Consider the following 22,950-nt stretch of genomic DNA (forward strand, 5'->3'; position numbering starts at 1 on the left):
CACTATGTGTGACATAAGGTTCTCTGCTCGTACTTGTAAATGTAGAAACTCTAAAAGCTTGAAACGATCGAATATATGTACGTAAATATCGGTTTGTACGACCTGGTTTGAAAATTTTCTAGTTAAACGTTACAAAAGTTTCATTACATCCTCGATCGTCGATTTTTCTAGCTCCTCTCTCGTTTTCTCACCTTTCCCTTCTTCCCTTTCCTCTGTTTTCTTCAGTTTTCCTTTATTTAATTCCTTGGTGTCTTAAGCGCACTTGTTGAGCCGACATGGAGCAAGCGTTCAAACGATTATTTTAATCGTGTTTGTTTACAAGGACAAAATTCGCTCGATCTCGTTTATATTAAAAAAAAAATTAAAAAAGGGGGAGAAAAGAAAGACAAAGATATTCCTCAAGGAATGTGAACAGGGTGAATAGAAAGAAGGTGTTCGTAACTTCTAGAGTAGATACTCGTCGAAATCTGAAAAAGATTCTAATAAACGTGGGTCGAAAGATTAACAGTTTCAAAGTCACAAACGATTTTTATTATCCTAACTTGTAATTACTTCCTTCTCTGATTACAGAAAGTTTAGGTTAGATTAGGTTAGATTAGGTTCCAACTTTTTCACACGAATCTCAACTGAAACAAAAAATCGTTTTACTGATTTGAGATTATTAATTTTTCGACTAATATCCATGCTTGTTGAGACTTTCTTTTTTCATATTCCATGGCGAGTAATATCTACTCTAGATGTTGCGAATCCTTTTTTTTTGTTCAACCTGTATAATATTTACCTGCAATACTTAAAAATCTCGTCTGTTTTATACAATCGGTTTATACAAACGTCACGCAGTTGCGAAAACGAAAGACGAAATGAAAATGAAAATGAAAATGAAAACGAATCGAACGAGATTCATCGTTAAATTCGTGATCGATCGATCGACGTTTGAACGCGTGCCGCCTGGTATCCGTCGCTTGAGATCTTACATAATTATCCCAAGGTAGAAATATCGAAAAGCATTATCGGAATTCTGTCTTCGGTTCTCGATACCCAGAAGAGAACATATCTCTCCCTCGTTCGCGAAATAAATTCTCATCCAGCAAGCGCATTCTCGGCCGCCTCGATTGTCCGCGTCGAATTATAAGTTATTCATTCAGGAACGCTTGTTTTTCTTTTTTTTTTTCTTAACGCTTATACTCGAATTGTATTCGTCTATGAATATCTTCAGAACGAGTTCAGATTTCCGTGGAACGGTACACCTTTACGTAGACGTTATATAGTCGCGTTGATCATTACGACTTGGGCTTTTGTTAAATATATTTCTGTTCCCATAAATTTCAACAGTTTCGTGACGTTACAACAGCGTTGGAACAAAACGGAATAAAAGCTCTCGCAACGTGGTCTGTCACGGTTCTATGAATTCTCGCGTAATATCGAGAAAAGCTGATTTCGAAATTGGATGCGATCGATCGGCAAGGAACCAAACCAAGGAAGGAGATTCTCAACGAGCCTGCTTGAAAGTATGGACGGACGTATCCAGCTATTAAAATAGCAGCAAATCAACATAGTTGCATAGATATGTTCGTTCGACTGCAACAACAATATGGAGAGCAAGATAGTTCGTTTTGTCGTCATGTATAACGTTCCTCAGAAATTACCAGTTTATCAACAAAAAGGAAAAAGAAAAAAAAAAAAGAAAAGAAAACGAAGAAAAAGGAATTGCAATCGCACGACATTTGGTTTGACGACCGTATGTACGTCGAGTGAAAAGAAGAGAACGAACGTAAGGAAAGAGGGAAGAATAAGGAAAGAAGATTGAACTTGTCCTGAAGATGATCGTTCAAGCACGTGGCCTCGACCTTCTATCAGTTCTTCTATCAGATGGAACGCTCTTGCGCAATTTTTCATTTTTCATAAGGCGCGATCGGGCTTCCCAGGGAAACACGAAAAGATGTTATCACACCGGGAGAGGCGATCATTCAGCTTGATCCAGTCCGCACGTTTACAGGGTCCTGTAGTTCCATGAGACGTGTCGAATCTTCGGCGATCGTAGAAAGTCGAGGAATCCTGCCGTGAATGTCCTCAAAGAAGATCAAGACGCTCCGTAGACACAGGCGGAGTTGTCTGGCGGACTGATCTTCTCCACTGGCAGTACCGCCGCCCTGTGCCACTCGTCGCGCACCTGGAATTTCATTTCCTTCATTTTTATCACCGACCTTTCATCGAATTGAGAGCAAATTTAGAGTAGATACACGCTGTTCCTGCACTTTCTCCATGGCATGACTTTGCCTTTGGTAGATTCTACGAGTGAAAATAAGACCAACGAAATGTAAAGGACTGTAAAAGTATAAAAATTGAACGAAAGAAAGGAATAGGGAAAGGTTTATAACACGATAATGGACACGAACCATTTTATTCGTATCGTTTTTTACAAGTGTCATTCGAGTCTTTTAAAAACGCGACATTGTAAGTTACGCAAAGTTATTGTGAAAAATTTAAAAACTGGCCATTTCGACCAGCGTCAAGGAGCCACAACGAAAATTCGAAACAAGAGTCGATGACGTTTACGTTACGTTACGTTAGCTCCATTTTTACAAATACAGGCTTCTGTCACCTGTCAGAAATTGAATCTTCATCTAATTATTCACGCGTATTAACTTTCATGTGGTGAATCTTTATATTTCCCTTAACATTTCCCGCAAGTAAAATTTTCAATGGCGCGAGGTCTGGTGACTTTGGAGGCCAAGGAATTGGTCATCCTCTACCTATCCTAACATTGATTTAGGCATTGCAAGCATGAACTTATTACGTTGTTATTTCAAACTCTCGTTATAGTTCTTTAACGAAGAATTTTTGAGTACATGTTCACGTGACATCTTTTTCTTATTTCCATTCGTATAATCTACTGGCATAGTAAGGACTTTTTTTATTCCTTATAATCTTATAGTCTTATAAGAGTTACAGGCAACAGTAATAAATGGTTACAAGTGTACAATAACTAGAATATCGGTTGTTATACTTGCAAACGAACAGAAAGTTTGTTTTATCTCTTCGTCAACGTCCATCTGAGTATACGTCAAACTGAGGAAGTGAACTCACCTGCTCGACCTTCGCGAACACCCTCAACAAATTGAGGCCAGCTAGCTTTTTAATGTCTTCCTCCGTCCATGTTGGATCCTCGAGCAGTGTAGCCAATAGCTGCGGATACCTGGAGACATCCTCCAAGCCGGTGGGAGTACTGAAAAGAAACGATAATCGCCAACAATAATTTGCTTGGACGGTCGACGATGAATCGCGCCATTCAGAGAACAGACGTTCGACGATAGACGAAATTTCGTACGAAATTTCGCTCGAGCCGCCGTCTCGGCATCAATGGAAGCAGTTTTACGAATCGTTTTTACGCGTTCGTCTAATTGTAAGTGTTCATTGTGCAGCGGCAGCGAATTGTGTGTGTATGTGTGTCTCTCTCTCGCTCTCTCTTCCTCTCTCTCCCACCTCCATAAACGCAATTGGTAATTGCTTCATTGAGCATTCTCTGAATGCGCGTTGTACCGAGGATACTCGAAGGATAATTACAAATTTATCCCGTCGAAGCCAGCTCCTATTCCAACGTGATCGATCCCCGCCACCTTTCGAATGTGATTGATGTGTGCTGAAACAGCATGGTCGTCCCTGATAAACTCGGTCGTGCGGTGTCGTTTAAAAATGTTGATTTTATTATTCCAGAGAACCTGCACCGTCATTACCCGTTACTCGATCCCCGAATAAAACGCGCGCGTTTCTGTTCTGATTGTTAATTAGTCCCATCGGCGCGCGTGCCAGTCAGTTGCACGTTAATTTACGCGGACACGGCCGGACACGAAACGGAAGAAACGAATCATTGTTCGGCTCGAATACGAATAATGCGTTTTACCGATCTACCGGTGCAAGCCATCGCGTTCTGGCATTTGTTGCTTTTCACGCGATTCACCAAGAAAGAAACGACGATTCAATTTGCGCCGTTTCAAGTCGAATAATTTTTTAATTCGATGAAACACGTAGCGATTATTTGTGAAGTTATAGCGAAACTTGTACAGTGAAAATTTGTCAAATTATGAAATTTTTTAAAAACGAAGTGTTTTCGTAAGATCGACGATATCTTTATTAAAATCTTAACAAAAAGGATTTCAAAGTTTATTGGTTTATACATATATATATATATATCGATGATGACTCTACGTACCAATAACGTCCTTTATGGTGGCTGTACTGTTGCACGTGATGAAATATGTATAAAACGGAACCATTGCCACCCCGCCATTTTTAGCCTGTGAACAGACACGTTGATTTTTCAATTAGACATACCAGGATGTAATTCAGAATGTTATCCGCGCGAAAGGGAAGCGATCGTAAAATCGCGCAGGATAGAGCAAAGAATGTGCATTTCATTTGCCATTCATTTTCAATGCGAAGCCATTGAATTTACCAGTTTCCATTGTGCTTTGAAAACATTTCTTCTTGTTTCGTTTCTCCTGTCACAGAACTTCATAATTTAAAAAATATATTCTGTAAAAACGTCATAATTTAAAATATATCATTTAGCTAGCAACTGGCAGTTGATAATGTTCCACGGTATTTTCGGAATAAATGGTAACTCTGGCCTGGAGAGACGTTATTTACGTAGGCTGACATTTTTTTTTGGAAAAATTTACAAGCATTTCGTTTCAGAGTGCAAGTTAAATTTTTGAAGGTTTTAATTATTTCCTAGTAGTCTTTGTAGGTGGACCGAGGATGAAATCGGACCTTACATAATCCCCGCGTGTTGTAAAAAGCGATTCAGTCAAAGGGAGATTCATCCATTTTTCAAAATTTTACTTCCCATTTGCTGGCAGGATCTTTCCAGCTAAAGCTACGTAAACCACACATGTACAGGGTGGAAAGAAAAGTTTGTCCGTGACTATCATAGATGAATTCTACATCTTTGTAAAAAAAACCTGCCACAAAATTGACTTTCAAAATCATTTTTTCTTTTTTTTTTTTGTATTGTATTCTACTCATCACGAAGGTAAAACTTTTTCAAGGAACCATAGATCGCAACCAAAAAAGTTTCTTAATCATTTAACGTTACAGACGCGTGCGTTCTAACAGCGACTTTATGGTTCTGAACGCGTGGATGTCTGTATTGCGTAATTTTCGTAGGTTTCACTAACGTTTGATTCATCATAGTTGTAGCATCAGTGTGAGCCTAAATAACCAAATAATAAAACCAACTGTTAACATTATTCGAAATATAAACATTACGTAATATAGACTTCCACGCGTCCAGAATCATAAAGTCGCTGTTAGGACGTACGTGTCCACAGTGTTAAATGATTAGGTTAGTTTTGCCATCTTTCAAAAGGACTGGTTTCTTGAAAAAGTTTCATCCTCGTGACGAGTAGAATACAGAATGTAGGAAAAAATTTCTTTTTTCATGTTGAAATTCAAAGATCACGGACAAACTTTCCTTTCCACCCTGTGTACGCACATAAGCTTCGCTCGCGTCGTTCTCGAAAGTCGCACAAAGCAACAAGGCTCGGCATCGATTCGCGGTTTACGATTCCCTCCGCTTTAATCCGCGATTCGAATGTTCTCTACGCCGGTCGGCCGATATTAAAAAAGTTGCGATTCGTGGCGGCGCACTTGGGAACGCACATTGAAATTCGATGAGCCCTGGCCGAGCCCGCCGGGGGCATTTCTATCTTTCCATATCGATCTCGTCCCAAAGTCGTTTTTCGAAAGACGACCGAGAACATTTCCGCTGCCATAAGAATCGTCTGTTTCCACTTGCCTTCATGTTCCCATTCTTACGACCGCCCTCTGGCAAAAAAATAGGGAGCCGTGACATCTTTCTCTTTCGCGTTCTACTCGACACTGTGTCGGCTAGAGAAGAAATCATAGTTACGTTTGCAAAAAAGTTTACGATTTCGCTTATTTCACCACCTCCGGAAATTTTATGGCATTTTTATTGCCTTGTGAGAAAATTATAACGCTTGAATGCAAATGTCCGATTGTTGTTATTAACTTGCGAATTATTGAGAAAAAGTTCATTCATTCAGCGATTCGATCATAGGTTCGAGCCAAATGTTGTATTCATAGCTGTAGAAATTTGTAGAAGCACTTTCTCATCCCTTTATCTTCCAGTTCTTCAAATTTATGATTTTTTCGGGACGTTTTCCTTTCGCCAGAGTCGCGTCGTTTCTTCGGCAAACGAACGACACGATCCCGCGGTCAGCCGCTCGCCCGATAAAATTCGAAGAAATCGTAAACTTACTCGCGGGGAATGCAATTTCGCTTCTCCGCCACGTTGAAATTTTAATATCGCCAACTGCTATAAATCATATTCCCCTAGCTCGCGTGCTAGGATTTTCGAACGATTGACTCGGAATTCCATGAAACATTTAACGTCGCGACGCGTTCCTCTCGGATGTCGACAAAAGCCTTCGTCGTGTTCCCCCGGGCTTCTGAATTTTCCTTTCTCGAATTTCGCCGTCGCTGGAAACATCGACGTCTTTATAATTCAAAGTTTATTTTACTTTCTTCACGAATTATTCTACACGAATATTCGTTCAATCTATCCAACGTCGAGTTGCAACGTTCGCCAATAATCTAGCAGCGTAAGCTGGATTTATACGTGGAATTTACGTTTGTTCGCGTATGTTAAGATTAGCGTTGCGGTTCAAATTATTCAAAGGCACCATACGCTCTCCCCCTATTCATTTGCATAATGTAGATTCCACTGTAATAATTCCGTGTATCCTAATTGGAACGAAAGAGCCGTGGCAAGAAGCCTTTCTATTTTATAGCAGAGCCGCCGCTCTAATTTTCTCCATTTTTCTACGCCGACGTTGCTTCCTAACCTCAACAATCCCGGCGCGAGGCGTAGCTCCCTCTCTCCACCTGACACGGAGAATCCGTCAATGCCGAATTGCTCGATACAAATCGAAAGAACACCGTATAGCGGTGCAAGACCGATGTTTATCCGTTTCGATTAGCCGGGAACGTTCGGAGCTATCGCGCAATGTGCCATCCAGTTTTATCGGTGCCTCTTTCTATCTTTCGCTCCCTATCGAAAATTACTGAATGTGCCAATCGAGGGAGGAGAGACAATGCCGAATGCCCTGCCTGTCTAGCCGATACCTGACCTGACTTAAACTATGTGGTAGCCAACGTTAATTGGGGCAGCAGTGTGGCACAGCTAATAACATGTTGCCAGACAGGCCATCGTTCGCCCTCTGATTGGTGTAACTCATCCCCTTGTTGCTTCCAGCTAGTATTGATTGCACCGGTGGAGCAAATAAGAAACACCTTGATTCACCCTCATAAAGATACAATTCGCAGTGGTGGCTAATTGGAGCAGCGGGCAGACATTGTTCGTTCCTTCATACTCGACTGTGATTTCTTTTTTTTTTTTTTTTTTCCTTTTCTTTTTTTGCGAATGTAGTTAACTCGAAACGAAGGAAACTTTGGGATGCCTTTGCTCTGCTTTGGTGTGCTCTCACGCACGCTTACGTCTTAAAAATCCACCGTCTACCGATTTTGGTATAATATATAAATCCTTTATCTTGAATCGAATGAAACGTTTTCATTCGACAGACGAACTCTTCGGCATCGTCACACAGAGTTGCTTCAACGACTCGCGCACGCGGTTGATGAATCTTCCGAAAAGAATTTCCCATGTACAAAAGGGGGAAATGAATAATGAATAATTGTCACGCGGGATAGCTAAATGAAATATAACACATAGATAAAGCACTGTTCTCGTCTGAAGTTTGATCCGACGGATTAGCTCGAAGCATCGATGCAAGATAATTGTCATTTTGGCATCGGTGATTGGCAAGGGCCGGCCAGCGATCGGATTAAATTTTAATCGTGCTTTACACGCCCAGGCTTAATCGCTTAGTTTGCCCAGTGTTGTGTCGTTAATGCGGAATCACTTACGAATACAGTAATTGCGGTGATCTCGGCCAAGGCGGAACGAAAGCGCGTGAATTGTCGCTGAGACCATTTTGGACTCCTTTCGATCGAGAGTGTCTAATTTCGCTAATTTATTCGCACGGCATTTCAGCTTTTTTTTCCTCTTTTGGTGCAGATTTAATGTCGCAACGACATCGAGGTCTACTAGCGACTAGGTACTTATATGATATTTATATTTTATAGCAGATCTGGCTGACTTCCCTTCACTGCATCCATCTCTCTACGAGAGACAGAGACAGAATCTAGAATCTAAATAAAATTTCAGTCTAATTAATAGAGAAAAAAAGAGAAAGAGAGAGATTATATATAAATATATATAATTTATATTATATATAAATTAAATTTACTTAAAAAAAACTAGATATTGATAAATACGACAAATATTTAATTTCTAAATATATATTTATTTTTTTCATTTTACAAAAAAAAATAATATATATATATGTTTATTTGAATCATTTACTTTTGAGATAATTAAAATTGTTAAAATAAATTAATTAACCCTGATACAAAAGGTACAAAATAAATTTTACTTATTTATTTTTTAAAAAATTCACTTTCATTACTTTTAACTATTAATAATTTTAACTATTATTAATTTTTGATTATTACTAAAATATATTTTTATTTAATTTATATTAAATTATATATATATATATATAAAGTTATATTGTCTCTCCCAAGTGTGTTCACGGCGCACGCGGCGAAACGCTTTATAAAAAAAACAGATTGTACGTTCTCATTGGCCGGCCGACTTTCTCCGTCAGATGAATCATCCGCCTTCGCGTATCGTGATCCCAATTTAATCCAACGGGATCCTCTGCAGAGGACTATTTTTTGCCAGCCTCATTGACCCAGCTCGTATATTATTTTACACGAGTATCCCCCGCGACATTTTCCCGCCATTATCCCAAGCGCGAATTCCGCGCGCCACACGTTCAACACAGTACTCTCTGCCCTGGATATATCCTCTTGGTTCGCTTCGAATTTCCCTCCCGTTTTTCACAAGTGCGGTGGTGCTTTCTCTCTCTCTGTGTCTCGATTCGTTTGCACGGACTCGACACATTGAACCCGGCGCGACGACGCGAGCCTCCTACGTTTTCCTCGCCGTCAAGTTCCAGCCGCTCGACCGCATCGGTTTTCGAATTTCAGTCAAGAAACAAGAGAGAGATAGAGAAAGAGAGCAACAGAGAAAGAGGCGCGTTACGTATTTTTCATCAAAACCCACTGGAACGAGGCTGGCCGAGGTCAACCCTGAACTTTCCGAACCACCCGACCTGGTTCTAGCCCCGTGTTTGCTGACCTAAAACCAAATAATCTCTTCGTTGGCCAACGTTCGCGAGCAGTTGATCAAAACGGATGGAACGGTTAGGAATATTCGCGGGATATTTTCGTGCAGCGTGCTTTTCGACTGGAAGGTAAATCAATCACCTTCCGGACGACGATGAAAAAGGCATTTTTTGATATCCAGCGGATAGACGATTTTTGTCTGTTTCGACTAATTGGACTGTTGCTCGTTTGCTATTTTTTTTTTTTTTTTTGGTTTTTTCTTCCATTTAGACACGAGCGTTATTTCGTAACTCGAGACTGTGATTTGTCTGTCGTTTGCTTTTTTTTTTTTTTTTTCATTATATCCAGACACGAGTGTTATTTCGTGATTCGAGACTGTGATACAAGAGTGGAGTACAAATAATTTTAAGTCGAGGGAGATTGAGAGCTTGTAACTTGCATCAGTTTCAAAACGCGAGACCGGCGCGTTATAATTGATTTTCGCAGTTTACGTGGGTTTTTTCAAATTTATAATTCGGCGTTGAAATGCGCGCGAACAACGTGCACTTGTTCCGAAAAGGGGATTAAACTCGACTCGTTGTTCCGGTAACTTTCGGCGTGGCAGTCGGAAAACTGTAACTAAAACGTTAAAATTCATCGACCGACCTAAAAAGCTACGACGACGGCCACTGGGTTAAGCACGGATTACATCACAAACGCTCGCTAACAATTTTATCTGCTACCGTATTTACGCTCAAACTGAATTATTTCCCTCTTGTTTTTTCTTTTTTTTTTTTTTTTTTTGCGCGCGAGGGCCGTGATTTTCGGCGGACTTTCGGCGACATTGCTGGAACATTTGAACGAAAAAAGAAAAAAGAAGAACGTGATGTCCGAATGGCTGCAAAATTTTTAGAGGCAATTTTTAATTTTAAATTAAAAACGTCCCAGTTATATTTACACTTAAAGTTCTCAAAGTTTCCGAACCTTTGAGTGTTTTATAAACTTTTCCATTCGTTACTGACATATTAGACTAAATTTCCGCGATTGCTGAACAGTCAGCGTGCGTAAAAACAGCAGCGGAATTTTTCAAAATTATACGACGTTGTATATTTCATGGCGCAGGGAAAACATTCGGAATAAATTCATTGCTCTCGGTAAAATATATACGCTTAGTTCCCCCGACGAGACGTCGAAAGACTGGTAACCGTAAAACTAGAACTTTTATGTCGGTCGCCACGCTCGTATATTCTGTTAACAGTGCGTACAAGAAGAAAATGTGCACACACGTGTGTTATCACGTGTGTACAGTGTCAATCAGTACGTACTGTAAAAGTAATGAAACGAAAAGTTTCAAACGTTTCAAAATTCTTCCCTCTTTCAATTGTCAATATTTATTATTACACATTTATATTATATATTACACATTTTATTTATTACATTAGCTCGTTAAGAACCAATTGTCTTTACGTCGTAAATTTTCAAATTTTGCTTCGGATATTCTGGAAATCTGATGGTGCAATAGTAATTGAGGAGAATGTAACAAGTCCTATAGAATTGCTAAAAAAAATGCTCGACTGGCTTGAAATCTAATGATGTAATAATAATTGAGAAGCAAACAAGTCCTATAGAATTTCTAAAAAAATGTTCGACTGACTTGAAATCTAATGGTGCAATAGTAATTGAAGAGAATGTAACAAGTTCTACAGAATTTCTAAAAAAATGCTCGACTGGTTGAAATCTAATGGTGCAAGAGTAATTGAGAAGCATGTAACAAGTTCTACAGAATTTCTAAAAAAATGTCCGACTGGCTTGAAATCTAATGGTGCAATAGTAATTGAGGAGAATGTAACAAGTTCTACAGAATTTCTAAAAAAAATGCTCGACTAGCTCGAAATCTGATGGGGTAATAGTAATTGAGGGACAAGTTCTATAGAATTTCTAAAAAAATGCTCGATTGGCTCGAAATCTAATGATGTAATAGTAATTGAGGAGAATGTAATAAGTTCTACAGAATTTCTAAAAAAAATGCTCGACTAGCTCGAAATCTGATGGGGTAATAGTAATTGAGGGACATGTAACAAGTTCTATAGAATTTCTAAAAAAATGCTCGATTGGCTCGAAATTTAATGATGTAATAGTAATTGAGGATGTAACAGTAATTGAGAATGTAACAAGTTCTATAGAATTTCTAAAAAAATGTTCGACTGGCTTGAAATCTAATGGTGCAATAGTAATTGAGGAGCGTGTAACAAGTTCTACAGAATTTCTAAAAAAAATGCTCGACTAGTTCGAAATCTGATGGGGTAATAGTAATCGAGGAACATGTAACAAGTCCTATAAAATTTCTAAAAAAAATGCTTGACTGGCTCGAAATCTAATGATGTAATAGTAATTGAGGAGAATGTAACAGGTTCTACAGAATTTCTGAAAAAAATGCTCGACTAGCTGGAAATCTGATGGTATAATAGTAATCGAGGAACATGTAACAAGTTCTATAGAATTTCTAAAAAAATGCTCGACTGGCTCGAAATCTAATGATGTAATAGTAATTGAGGAGCATGTAACAAGTTCGACAGAATTTCTAAAAAAAAATGCTCGACTAGCTGAAAATCTGATGGTGTAATAGTAATTGAGGAACATGTAACAAGTTCTATAGAATTTCTAAAAAAAATGCTCGACTGGCTCGAAATTTCATCATGCAATAGTAATTGAGGAGCGTGTAACAAGTTCTACAGAATTTCTGCAAAAAATGCTCGACTGGCTTGAAATTCCTGAAATTTTCACCTACTCTCTCGAGGATTACCGAAATTACACTGGTCGCGGTATTGTGAAGCTCGCGATTGTGACAAATAATGGACGGACGGTGAAAAAGATAGACGACGAGGAGACAGTTTCGTCCACGTCTGGCACATTTTCCGCGGCTGGTCAACCGCCCCCGCGGTTGCTTCGTTCGTATGCAACACGCGGCGTTCCGCTGCACTCGTTGCATCAACTTGCGCCGGCGTCGAGTGCTCTCTTGGCGGATGCACTCTTACACCAGGCGTTGCGGCGCCTACAGATGAACCTGCGAATCGTGCGCGCCCGATTTCTCTCCTTTTCGTTTTAATCCTTGCCGCGCCTTCTCCCTCGCTGCGCTCCTGCTCTGCTTGCTTACTTAGTTTACGACGCACGCTGCGCTCGCTGCGATTTTTTTTGCAATCTCGCCCCCTCTCCGTTCGTGGCACGTACGTTTCTGCAATCGGGCACGAATTGGCTTTTACGCGACGTCGTCCCTTCTACTTGGTTCGTTTTCCACGCGCGCGGCTAGCTCGCTCCTGCTAATTGAAAGTGCTGTTTCCTCCGACTGTTTGATGTTTCCGCGCCACATCAGCCCGTTAGGGGATCTAACTCCGGGATTATCGAGTTATCGGACTGCCCGTTTCGTAAATGGATCTCGAAGTAACGCGTATTTCTATGGAAATATGGCTTGTATTAAAATGCTCGCCTTTATCATCGTTTGTCTTCTTTAACGCCACCAAAATGGTCGAAATGGCCAATTTATAATTTTTGTCGAGTATTTTACAGCAAACGATTTAAAGCATAGGTTGTATTATAAAGTTTTCTATTTTCTTTTCTCTTTTTTCTACTTTAACATCTCCGCCAGCGTTAAACAAGTAAAGAAGAATTTTGAAAGGGACGATGCAGATGATGTTGTTAGACAGTGAACTCTATTCTAGAAAGAAATCAATTTTCATGTCATGCGTTCACAAACTAGTGAAACTAAATTTATGCAGAAAAATAGCTTATGTAAGAATGCTTCCTGCAGTGACTCTTTTACTCTATCATTGCTTGTCTTCTTTAAACAAACCCTCGGTTGTATTTCGCGGGGAAGAAAAATTTTGCATGGAAGGATGTAAATAACGTTGTTGTTGGATCGTAAACTCTATTTTAGTCGTACGTTTAGTTCATAAACTGATGAACTAAATTTATATAGAAGTAGAACACGCGTTTATATAGAACATCTTCAAATTTATATAGAAAAATATTTCCTGCGATGGCTCATTTCTGACGTTCACTTTATCATCGCTTGTCTTCTTTAAACGTTAAAAGTCCTCGTCTGTTGTGTCTCGAAGGAAAATTTCGCAAGAGGGAACGTAAACAACGTTTGTTAGATCGTGAACTCTACTTTAGAGAGAGAAATCAATTTTCAGTCATGCGTCAAAGCGGTGAAATTCAGCGTCGCAAGCTGTTGGGTATAGCCGAGGAGAGTAGGAAAGTTAGAGTTGAATATTTCAGCCGGAGGTTCCGAATTCCTGCTTGTTCCTTATCGATAACGCGAAACCTAACGCTGTAACGATCGGTTACTTTCGGGGTATAACTTTCGTCAAGGGCTGGCAAGCTTGTTACGAGCTCGCTACCACCACCGAAAATCACGTCACAGCTCATTCTACCGTCGACATTATAGTTTGTCTTCTCGAACAACGACGTTCTACGACTGAAAAATTATTACTGAAAAGCTGCTTGTAAACGTTATACGACAGCCATACCATATCCGTCTCTAGGCTTTTTATTCCATCGTACGTGCACGTTTGTTCCGATACCACATCTGTCGTTGTTTAAAAGTTACGGTCGAGAAGAATTGAATTCAGCTGGAAGAAGGCATTTTGTACCGATGTTCAATCCCGTGGAAACCTCCGGGAGCGGGGGGGGGGGGGGGGGGGGGGGGCGCATAACCTGTTCTCATCTGATCGAATATCGAAATTGGCTTAACCTTGCCGCACTATCCTATCGCATTTCCATACATTTCGTAACTTTTCCACGTCGGTGTGGTTGCACGGCGGGGAGAACTCACCAGATTTCTAAGCACGTCGTCTGGCACGTTTCTAGTGGAATTGCAGAGTGCCCTGGCAGCACTGTGAGAGAAAATCACCGGTGCCCTCGTCGTCTGCAGGGCCGTCCTCATGGTCCTCGTCGAGACATGAGAGAGATCCACTAGCATTCCCAGTCTGTTTAGTTCCCTGACAACTGCCTGAAAAATAATAAGACATAATATTTCACGCTTCTTTTCGTCACCTGTTCCACACTGGACGAGTCTCTCGCTGTCGTCGCGAATGTTATTATCTACCGATATCGAACGTACATTTACGCGAAGGCACTTTTTTTTCTTTTTTTACACAGAAGTCTCTTTTTTACGCAGAAAATGTATTTTCCTAGAATTTTTATCGCAGAATGCGGCAACACTGATAAGAAAAGATCAGCATTAACAATAAAAAACGAAAACGTCTAACTTGCAAATATTTCAAGCGACGAGGATAATGAGTTTGTGCCAATTGAAATGAGAAGATTGATCGTTTTGAATAAGATTTACTTTTGTTTTCTGAAACGTCATCATTATCATTATTATTATTATTTTTTTTGTTAAACTATGTGCAAATTATTTTTGTAACTTACATCAACGTTTCTTTCCTACCGACAGACTTTATTCACGCGATTCTCATTGAGCGTAATTAGAATCCACGCATAAACGGGTGTATTTCTTCCCGGAGAGTTTCAATTTTCAAGATTCGCGAGATGCTTAACTTTTTGCACAATGTTTGTCCGGTGTCAAATTGTTAATTGGCGGTGAACCGTGAGGTAAACTCGCCTTTCATAAATGCGCGAAATTGTTTGTGGACATTAGGACAGTGTCGCTTTGTTAAATTGACATTTCAGAGTAAATTTTGGGAAATTCACTCGCCGAGATGAAACGCCACCATTGTGATATTTCGCTTTATTGCAATGTTTTTACGAAATTGGAGAGGCTCGCACTTCTGTATTTATGGCACGAGATCGCACGCGTAAAAAAATCCCAGCCGCGTGATGTCACGCAAGCGGAATTTCAAATTCGTAATATTGCCGTGGGATGTTGGATCTCAAGGGTGTTGGAACGCATTACCTTGCTTTAGACATTTCTAATCCCTCCAAATTTCCATGAAATTACGAAATTCACTCGAGAGGAGGTAAAAAGGGAAGGTAGTATGAAATTTTCTTTGAGAAGGGGGACAAACGACTTCGACGAACGTAACCTAAACGAACCGAATCGAAAGAAACACAACGTCAACGTAACGTCCGTTGTTAACGGGTTAAGTCGGCAGCTTGGAATAATTCCAAGAAATTATACCGCGCGCGTTTATCGTTATCCTCGAGCGGGATAAAATCCCGCTGGATCTCAAATTCGCCGATAACACCGCGGCTGAAATAATCGTCACCGCCGCCGCCGATTCAAGGATCGACGGCCGGCCGGGTTTTGATACGCGGATTCGATCGGCGCGGCGTGTAATTCCGCGAACACGGTTAGAATGCAAATTTCCACGCCGGCCACCGCCGCCAAAGAGATTACGTGATTTTACAGTTTGCATTACCTTGCAACCGCGGCGCCAACTTCGCTCGGTGCCGAGCGGAATTTCGTTTTCCAGCGGCGGCCACGCGCCACCCTGTTTTGCATTCGCCGGTGCCACCGACATTATAGAAATTAACCGACATAACGGATGACCGTGTATTCTGTCGCGGAATGCACGCGTACACCGTGCTCTTTAATTAACAAGAACGGACCTCGCAGAGCGCGGCATTGACCGTACAAGCGCTCCGTTGCTCTGACAATTCCCTCCCCCTCTATGATATCGCCGCTCCAGCATTTTCCACCCCGTCATCGTGCCGAAGCTTTTTCTTCGTTTCTACGCGTGCCTCTCTGTCTCGTATAGTGTAGACCAGTATAGTGTCCCGGTTATCGCGCACCGAGACTCAACCGCCTGTGAATCGTGGCCAGCTCGTGAAAATGAAAAAAAAAAAAATATATGTATGTTATATATATATATATATATATATATATATATATAGATACGTGCACGCGTCTAGCAACTCTGCCGGCAGTGTAGTCGTGTTTTAAACGTGTTGTTTCGATGTCGATGGTTTTTTTCACTGCTGTTGCTCTCAAGCGCCTTCTTTTTTATTTTAGATAGATAGAAAGTTGTTCAAAGAATTTTTATTTACTTAAGAAGCACGCACGTTTGGGAACGTATACATCGGAGTAAAGAAAGTAAAAGGCGGGCTAAAAATAAATTCGTAATCTATTCTTATTATATACTTAATAAAATTAGTTTTATTCTTGTATCTTGATGTTTTATATTAAAAATAGGTAGGGAGAAACTTTTAGCCCATCCTATGTGTGCCTAGTTTTTTTAGCTTTGTCGATCCTCGCGATAGAAAGAATCTTTCGAGAATGAAACGTGTGACGCGGCGGAAAGAAGGAGAGCGATCGCGATTTTTACCAATAGGGTAAATTATCGATGACCAAGTCGAAAGATACGATCTGTTTGCGCCTCTTAATACCGCGGTGAAGTGCACGGAAGCTCGGGCAATCTTAGCTCGGGCAATCAATTAGAAGACGGGGTGCCGCTTGCTGGCAATTATTCTGAAATGCCGAAAGGTCCAGTAATATATATATATATATATATACGTATGTACTTGTGCATCGACTCGCCCCAATTCGGTACGATTTCGTAGGGCGTTGATTAAGAAAGATGATCGGAGCTTCTCGGTATACTCGGGAAAGACCATCGAGACGTTGTCAGGTCTCTCGTTGGCAGGGGAGAGGGATCCGAGGGGAAGATGGAAACCGAAGAGGAAAAATCAGAGATCGTGAATGTGAAGGATGCGAGGGGGATGGATGCGAGTGGGTAAGGGTGAAAAATAGCGGAGAGGACGAAGAAAAGAAGTTGGGTATTTCACCATCGACTGGCGAACATTAGTCGATGGCGTAAGCAAGCCGCCGCCTCTGCTATCGCGCGAAAATAGAAGGGAAAAAGCAGCCGCGGTGCATAGACCGGCACGTCGATACGAGAGAAAGGAAAAGGAGGAGCACAATGGGCGCTTTCTCTTTTTTCTTCTCCCTTTCTTCCTCTTTTTTTTCTCTTTCCCCCCGTTTCTTTTTCTTTCTTTTTTCTTTTTTTTTTTTTTTTACCAACACACCCTCTCGTGGTTCTAACGAGAAGCCCAGCGACGTTCGTTTTTCCAGCGGTACGCGCGATTTTGTAGAGACAACGGGGACGAGGTGTTTCCATCGATTTAAGCCGCCCTTCCGCGCGCACAGCCATTCGTTCCTCCGAGTAACGAACGTTCAAACGTGCGCGCGCTCCGCGCCGGTAAATAATGAGATTCTATTAGAGGAGGCCGTGCCGGAGGATGACTCGACTCCCGCTGCAACTTGCAATTTTCACGCGTAATTTTTTACAACGAGAGGTTTTCTCCGCATTTTCTCCGGCGAAGGCAGGCTGTTTGCGCGATATCGATTACGCCCGTCAGAGTTCCGCGTATTTTGGAATCAAACTGTCTGGAGACACGAGCGCCGAACTCGTTAATAATGTGATAGCAACGAGTACAAACGACGTACTCCTTCGAGGAACGGACCAGCCAGTTTACCGCGGGAAAAATTCCATTCCGACCGAATGGTACCAGCGACGTTGTTTCGTTCGAGACGTTTTACAAAGGGACACGCGCGGAGCAACAGAGGGAAATAGAGAGGCGGATAGGCAATACGAGCGTTGGGTAATCGCGGAACGAAATGGAAAAGGTACGGGAGGGAAATATCGTGGGTATCGGCGCGCGAGCGACGCGTGCACATCGAGGCGAAATCGTTTCTTCGGAGCATATTTGGTCCAGCGGGCGCGCGGAGACGTGGTCCCGTGTATATACATATATTTAAATGAGAAACATGTTTCGCGCGAGAGCCGGGACAAGCAAGTAGACGCAAAGGCGATCGCTTTCGGGACTTTCAGCCGTCAGTTTCTTCCATTTCTAGTATCGGTCTGTTCGGCGTCGTTTTTTTCAGACGAAAACCCACCGGCGTTTTTCTTCGATTTTGCTCGACGTTCCGACAAATTTATATAGCGACACACTCCGGATTTTTCGAACTCTTAACATTGTCGTTTCCTTGGATGTTTTTTTAGCGCCATGCAGCGCGATCGCGAACAGTGCCATAGTTTGGTCGCGATGCTCAATTTACAATGCACTTTCGATTGTAGCGTCAATGATGTCCAAGTTTCCTTCTCCAATTACTTTCTTTTCAATTAAACCACACCTAAACCACGTGCGTAAATAGGCAATTTTTGCTTTCAATCTACTTTTGTTGCTTGGCGTTTTTCGCAGTTGCAAGCGCCATGTCACTGTCCAACATGGTTTTTTTAAATAGCCCCTGGCATTGAAACGGTTAATCCTTTCGCTACTGCGGATCTGGCCTCCTGACCGCTTTTGTCACGAACGAGTATACAATTTTAGATTCGCAAGCGGTCTTTAGCTTGTAACAATATTGCTTTCGTAATACTTTTCTTAATAAGAAATGATTTTGTACTTGAAACGAGACATTTCTACTTTGCCAATTAGCTTCACGTGTGATTAAACATTGAAACAAATTTTCGTGAATACAACGTTTGAAAACAATTATACTGCTCACAAAAATTAGGGGATATTTCAAAATGAATATGAAGCAGTAAAAAAAAAGAAGCATTTGACTCTTTTTTTTTTATTAAACAAGAACATCAGAAAAGCAAGCGCGACAAGTCAAAGAAGGTTGTTTCTTGTTCAAATGCTCCTTTTTTTATCGTTTCATATTCATTTTGAAATATTCCCTAATTTTTGTATATTACTAACCTAACAAAACAATCTTTAATTTTCAATCAGATGCTTCTTTTTTTTTACCGCTTCATATTCATTTTGAAATATTCCCTAATTTTTGTACATTATTTACTAACCTGATGAAACAACTTTTTATTTTCATTCACGAGTCGTCGCTCGTTGCTCAATTTATCAGCTATTTCTTCCTCTCAATTTATCAGCTATTTCTTCCTTGTTACTCTACTTTTCGACCTTACTTTTTACATCGAGTCGCCCATGATAGCGAAGGAGACTTAATTGTCGCCACTAATAAGAAAAAAAAAAAAAAAAAAAAAAAAAAAAACGAAGAAAAATTTGAAAAATCGAAAATTCCTCTGCCGCCTGGGCGAAAACAAGGAACAACCTTTCGATTTGCGCGAAAGATTCGTGTGGTTGCTGTTTATGCTTACGTAACGTCACGCAGCGGCTGGAACTCGATAGGAAGGAGGGGCGGGAGGGTCGAACGCGAGGAAAATCCTTTCGGCAACGTCGGTTACGTCACGAAATTATTTCCCGTCTGTATCGCGAGAGAGGAGACGACCGAGGCGACCAGAACAAGACCACCGGCGGAGGGAATAGCTCCGAAATCCTCAGATTAGTGGAATTTTGTAGTAAATCGTCTGGCGCGGGGTTAGCCTGCGCGGCGGTGGCGGCGGCACCGCAGTAACGATTTTGTAGCGACGTTGTCCCGATGTACTCGACCGGGGGAGGTGCGCTTCAACAATCGAGCCGTGTCTGGCAACGTGGTTCCGCGCTTGCATGCAAACACAATAGAGACCGCGGTCCACGCTGCTGTGTATGTAAATGAGGGAGAAAAGAAAGGGAGAAAAAGAGAAAGAGAGGGGAATTCGAAGGGGAAAGATTAGCGAAGGAGGGATGGAAATAGCGAGAAGATAGCAGAGATGGCTTATTTGATTTACGTTCTCCTTCTTTCTCTCTCCCTCTCCGCCTCCTCCTTCCATTCTCTCCGCTCTCCATTATGAGTCCGCTTCCTCTTTCCTTTCTTTTTTTTTTTTTCTTTTTCTTTCTTTCTTTTCTTTTATCGCGCGACAGCAACTATGTACCCACCCGCGGGCCGCGGGACCGGTGCAAATTCCGCAAGATCGATAAAAAAGAAACGGAAAGAAAAGAGAGGAAGAAACATGCTGCATTTCCTTTCGCAAAAAGATTCACCGGTGTTTCGCGTTTTTCCGTTTTATCGCCGGCGTGTCGGTGACTCGCGCCGATGAAAATTCGGCTCGGCAGGTTTTTCTCTCGCTTTCGATTGAAACCGAGCGGCGTGGATTCCATTTAAAATGGGGTCACGCGCTCATAACTTGGGGAAGAATGAAGAAGCGCGGGCGTAAATGGAGCGCGCTTTGTCATTGATTGCTTTCCATTGATTATTATTTACCTCTGCTCGTCGAGAGGTTATTACGGTTACTTATAAATATATAAATGTATATATATATATATACATCGTTTATCGCTCGGCGACGATCGATCGATCGTTCTTTAATATTATTGCTCGGCCTGGCTGTTTTCAATGCGCCGCTTTCCAACGTTCCCGTTCCTCGAATGTTCAACGAAATGGAATATCTTTTTTCAAGAAAATGTTATCTCATAGTCTGCTGCTTTGTTCGTTGATAAGCTCGTTAATGCAATCGGTCGTTCGGTTGACGCGGTTTTCATCGTACCGTGGAACGATTTCACGCGTGTGAATTTCTAAGTTCAAGTACGTGGTCGATGCTCGTTTCAATGGGATTAAAATTGAGAGCGATTCGATTTGCTTGCTCGTTGAAGGCATGTTTACGAAAGTATATCGCCAAACGACGTGACGCGTTTGTGAAATTGTTTCTGTTTGCAAAAAAAATTTAGAGTAGAGATTGATACAATTAGACTCTGATCACGCGGTGCGCGACACGATTGTTGAAAAAGGAGGAAAGAAGATACGTGGATAAAGAAGATATAAATACAGTTTTATCGATTTTCCGACTTTTATGGTGCTCGATGTGACACAGTTTAAAAGGGGAACAACCTGCCAGATCCAAAGATGCAAAAGACGCGATAAATCTACAAAATTCTATCAGAAAGAAACCATCGGCAGAGGTTTCGTTTTGACAGTCGATATTTCTCTTCTCCTCGGAGACATATGTTTAATGCACAAAAAATTACCCAATTGAAACCTACTTCTTTTAACACGTTCTGTGTCGGGCCGATTTTCGATTACTTTCCCTTTTAAGCCCCACGTTATTACAATTAATAGATTTGCTTCTGAAGTATGTCTCGTAATTTTCGTAATGGTAGAAAAACTACAATTATCAAGAGAAGTATCTAGAGTTTAGAGTAAGGTGCGTTACAGATACAAAACAAAAAAATTTAATTTTAAAGTATCATTTTCAACAAACAATTTTTCAATGATGTCGAAGTTAATTTAAAATGAAAGATTTTGTTCCAAATATTTCTAGTATTATATATTGTTTACGTTGCTAAATAATAACAAATAGTATTTTAAATAATTTGTCATATGAATTATATATTACTGTACGATAATATTAAATATTAATAAATAATATTTGCCTTAACGTTATGCATGTTATCAAGATGTCGATACGTGACTTTATAATATAATTTTTGAAAAATTCCTCGTTTTACAATGAAAATTCGAAATGGTCGAAATACCATTCGCTTCGCTGTAAATAAGATACAAAACGCAGAGAGAGTCTGCGCTGCACGCGAGTACGATGATATCGTTCGTTGACTTACCTTTCCGAACTCGCTGAGGCCTGGCGTCGAATCCTGGGTACTGTTCGTCTCGCCAACTGAACAGACTGCCCTGCCAAGAAAATGTCTGTTAGAACTCTTTTCTCCTTAAACGCGCAAAGCCGCCGCGCCGCGGGGACTTTGGTAATTTTTCAACGCGCGCGTTTCCGTTTCTCTTCGCTCGGGAAACGTGGATCTCCCACGGAGAAATTCTAATCTCCCATCGCTCTCTATTAGACGTCGTGAAATCTCTGATACGCTTTACGTATCCGTGAGGAATTGGATAAAATATCTCCGAATCATGGGTGTCGAATCTATTAGATCATCCGGGCCCCGTTGATCAACAAAATTTGTCGAGGACCGCAAGCAGTTTACATATTTCGTTTTTTTATCAGTTCAACGTAACCTACATTATTCGCGAGGATGTTGAAACAACTTTTATAGCGAAACAACACGTCGATTAGAAAGATATATTTATATTAATGAAAAAAATATGGAAATTTTTGATGAGAACACTGAACTTGTTTTTTTTTTTTTTGTAACAGATACAGTTCGTCAATGTCTGATTTGATACAAGTAGTAGGGAATAAGAGGATTATTCTCAAGATGCTCGTCAAAAACTTTTCTTCTCGTTTTATTTCATTTCGTGTGCTTCGTACGAGTGAAAAATCAGCTCGCAAATACAAGTACTCCCCGAAAGAGACATCGTGAACATTCGTGGTTGAAATGATTCAAACAATTTTGGTCATACAGCGCGGATCAGCGCTGTATAATAGGGTTCAAGGGCCGATGGTTGGACCACGCTTGATCTAAATATTTCAAAACGCCCAAACATTATCTTGCTGATCTCGCGATCTTTTTGTGCACCATTACGAAACAAAGGGGGCAGAAGCAAATTCAATTATTTCTGATCCAAACGCATGTGTACACACACGTGTGATTCGTCGCGCACGCATTCTGAATTCCATTAGAAGTCGTATTTCCTCGGATATGGATATCCATCTGCTTTTCCTTATCCGCGACGCAGCGTTGCAACGTAGCTGCCCGCGTTAGACACCCTCTCTCTCTCTCTCTCTTTCTCTCGTGGCGAGAGAAATACGTTGCATCCGAGAGGGGAAGATTTGTTCGAGGACAAGCCGATTCTCGAGGCTCTTATTTACGACCAGTAGAAGGCCGCCGCGTCGAGGGACGCGTAAAGTAGGCAAGGATTGAAAAGCACGGGCCGTGAATCGGGTCGATGTCTATTGTCGTCTGATACTTTGGTCTCGAACTGTTAGTTACGGGCAACGA

The 22,950-nt window shown here is 41.1% G+C and overlaps 1 protein-coding gene across 1 annotated transcript in view; it reads right to left on the reverse strand.

The window, feature by feature from the left end:
- Positions 1–220: 220 nt before the first annotated feature.
- The window catches only part of LOC122533119 (dipeptidase 1-like), a 166,903-nt gene continuing 144,173 nt past the window's right edge, over positions 221–22,950 (reverse strand). The window contains exons 7-12 of the mRNA XM_043662514.1: positions 21,664–21,733; positions 14,084–14,260; positions 4,211–4,295; positions 3,565–3,640; positions 3,088–3,226; positions 221–2,170 (exon numbers count right to left, since the gene is read on the reverse strand). Of these exons, the coding sequence (XP_043518449.1) occupies positions 2,081–2,170; positions 3,088–3,226; positions 3,565–3,640; positions 4,211–4,295; positions 14,084–14,260; positions 21,664–21,733 (637 nt within the window). The 3' untranslated portion in view covers positions 221–2,080. The remainder of the gene's footprint in view (positions 2,171–3,087; positions 3,227–3,564; positions 3,641–4,210; positions 4,296–14,083; positions 14,261–21,663; positions 21,734–22,950) is intronic.

The sequence above is a fragment of the Frieseomelitta varia genome, unplaced genomic scaffold (genome assembly GCF_011392965.1).
Source record: "Frieseomelitta varia isolate USP_RPSP 00005682 unplaced genomic scaffold, Fvar_1.2 scaffold_495, whole genome shotgun sequence".
NCBI classification, from domain to species: Eukaryota; Metazoa; Arthropoda; class Insecta; order Hymenoptera; family Apidae; genus Frieseomelitta; species Frieseomelitta varia.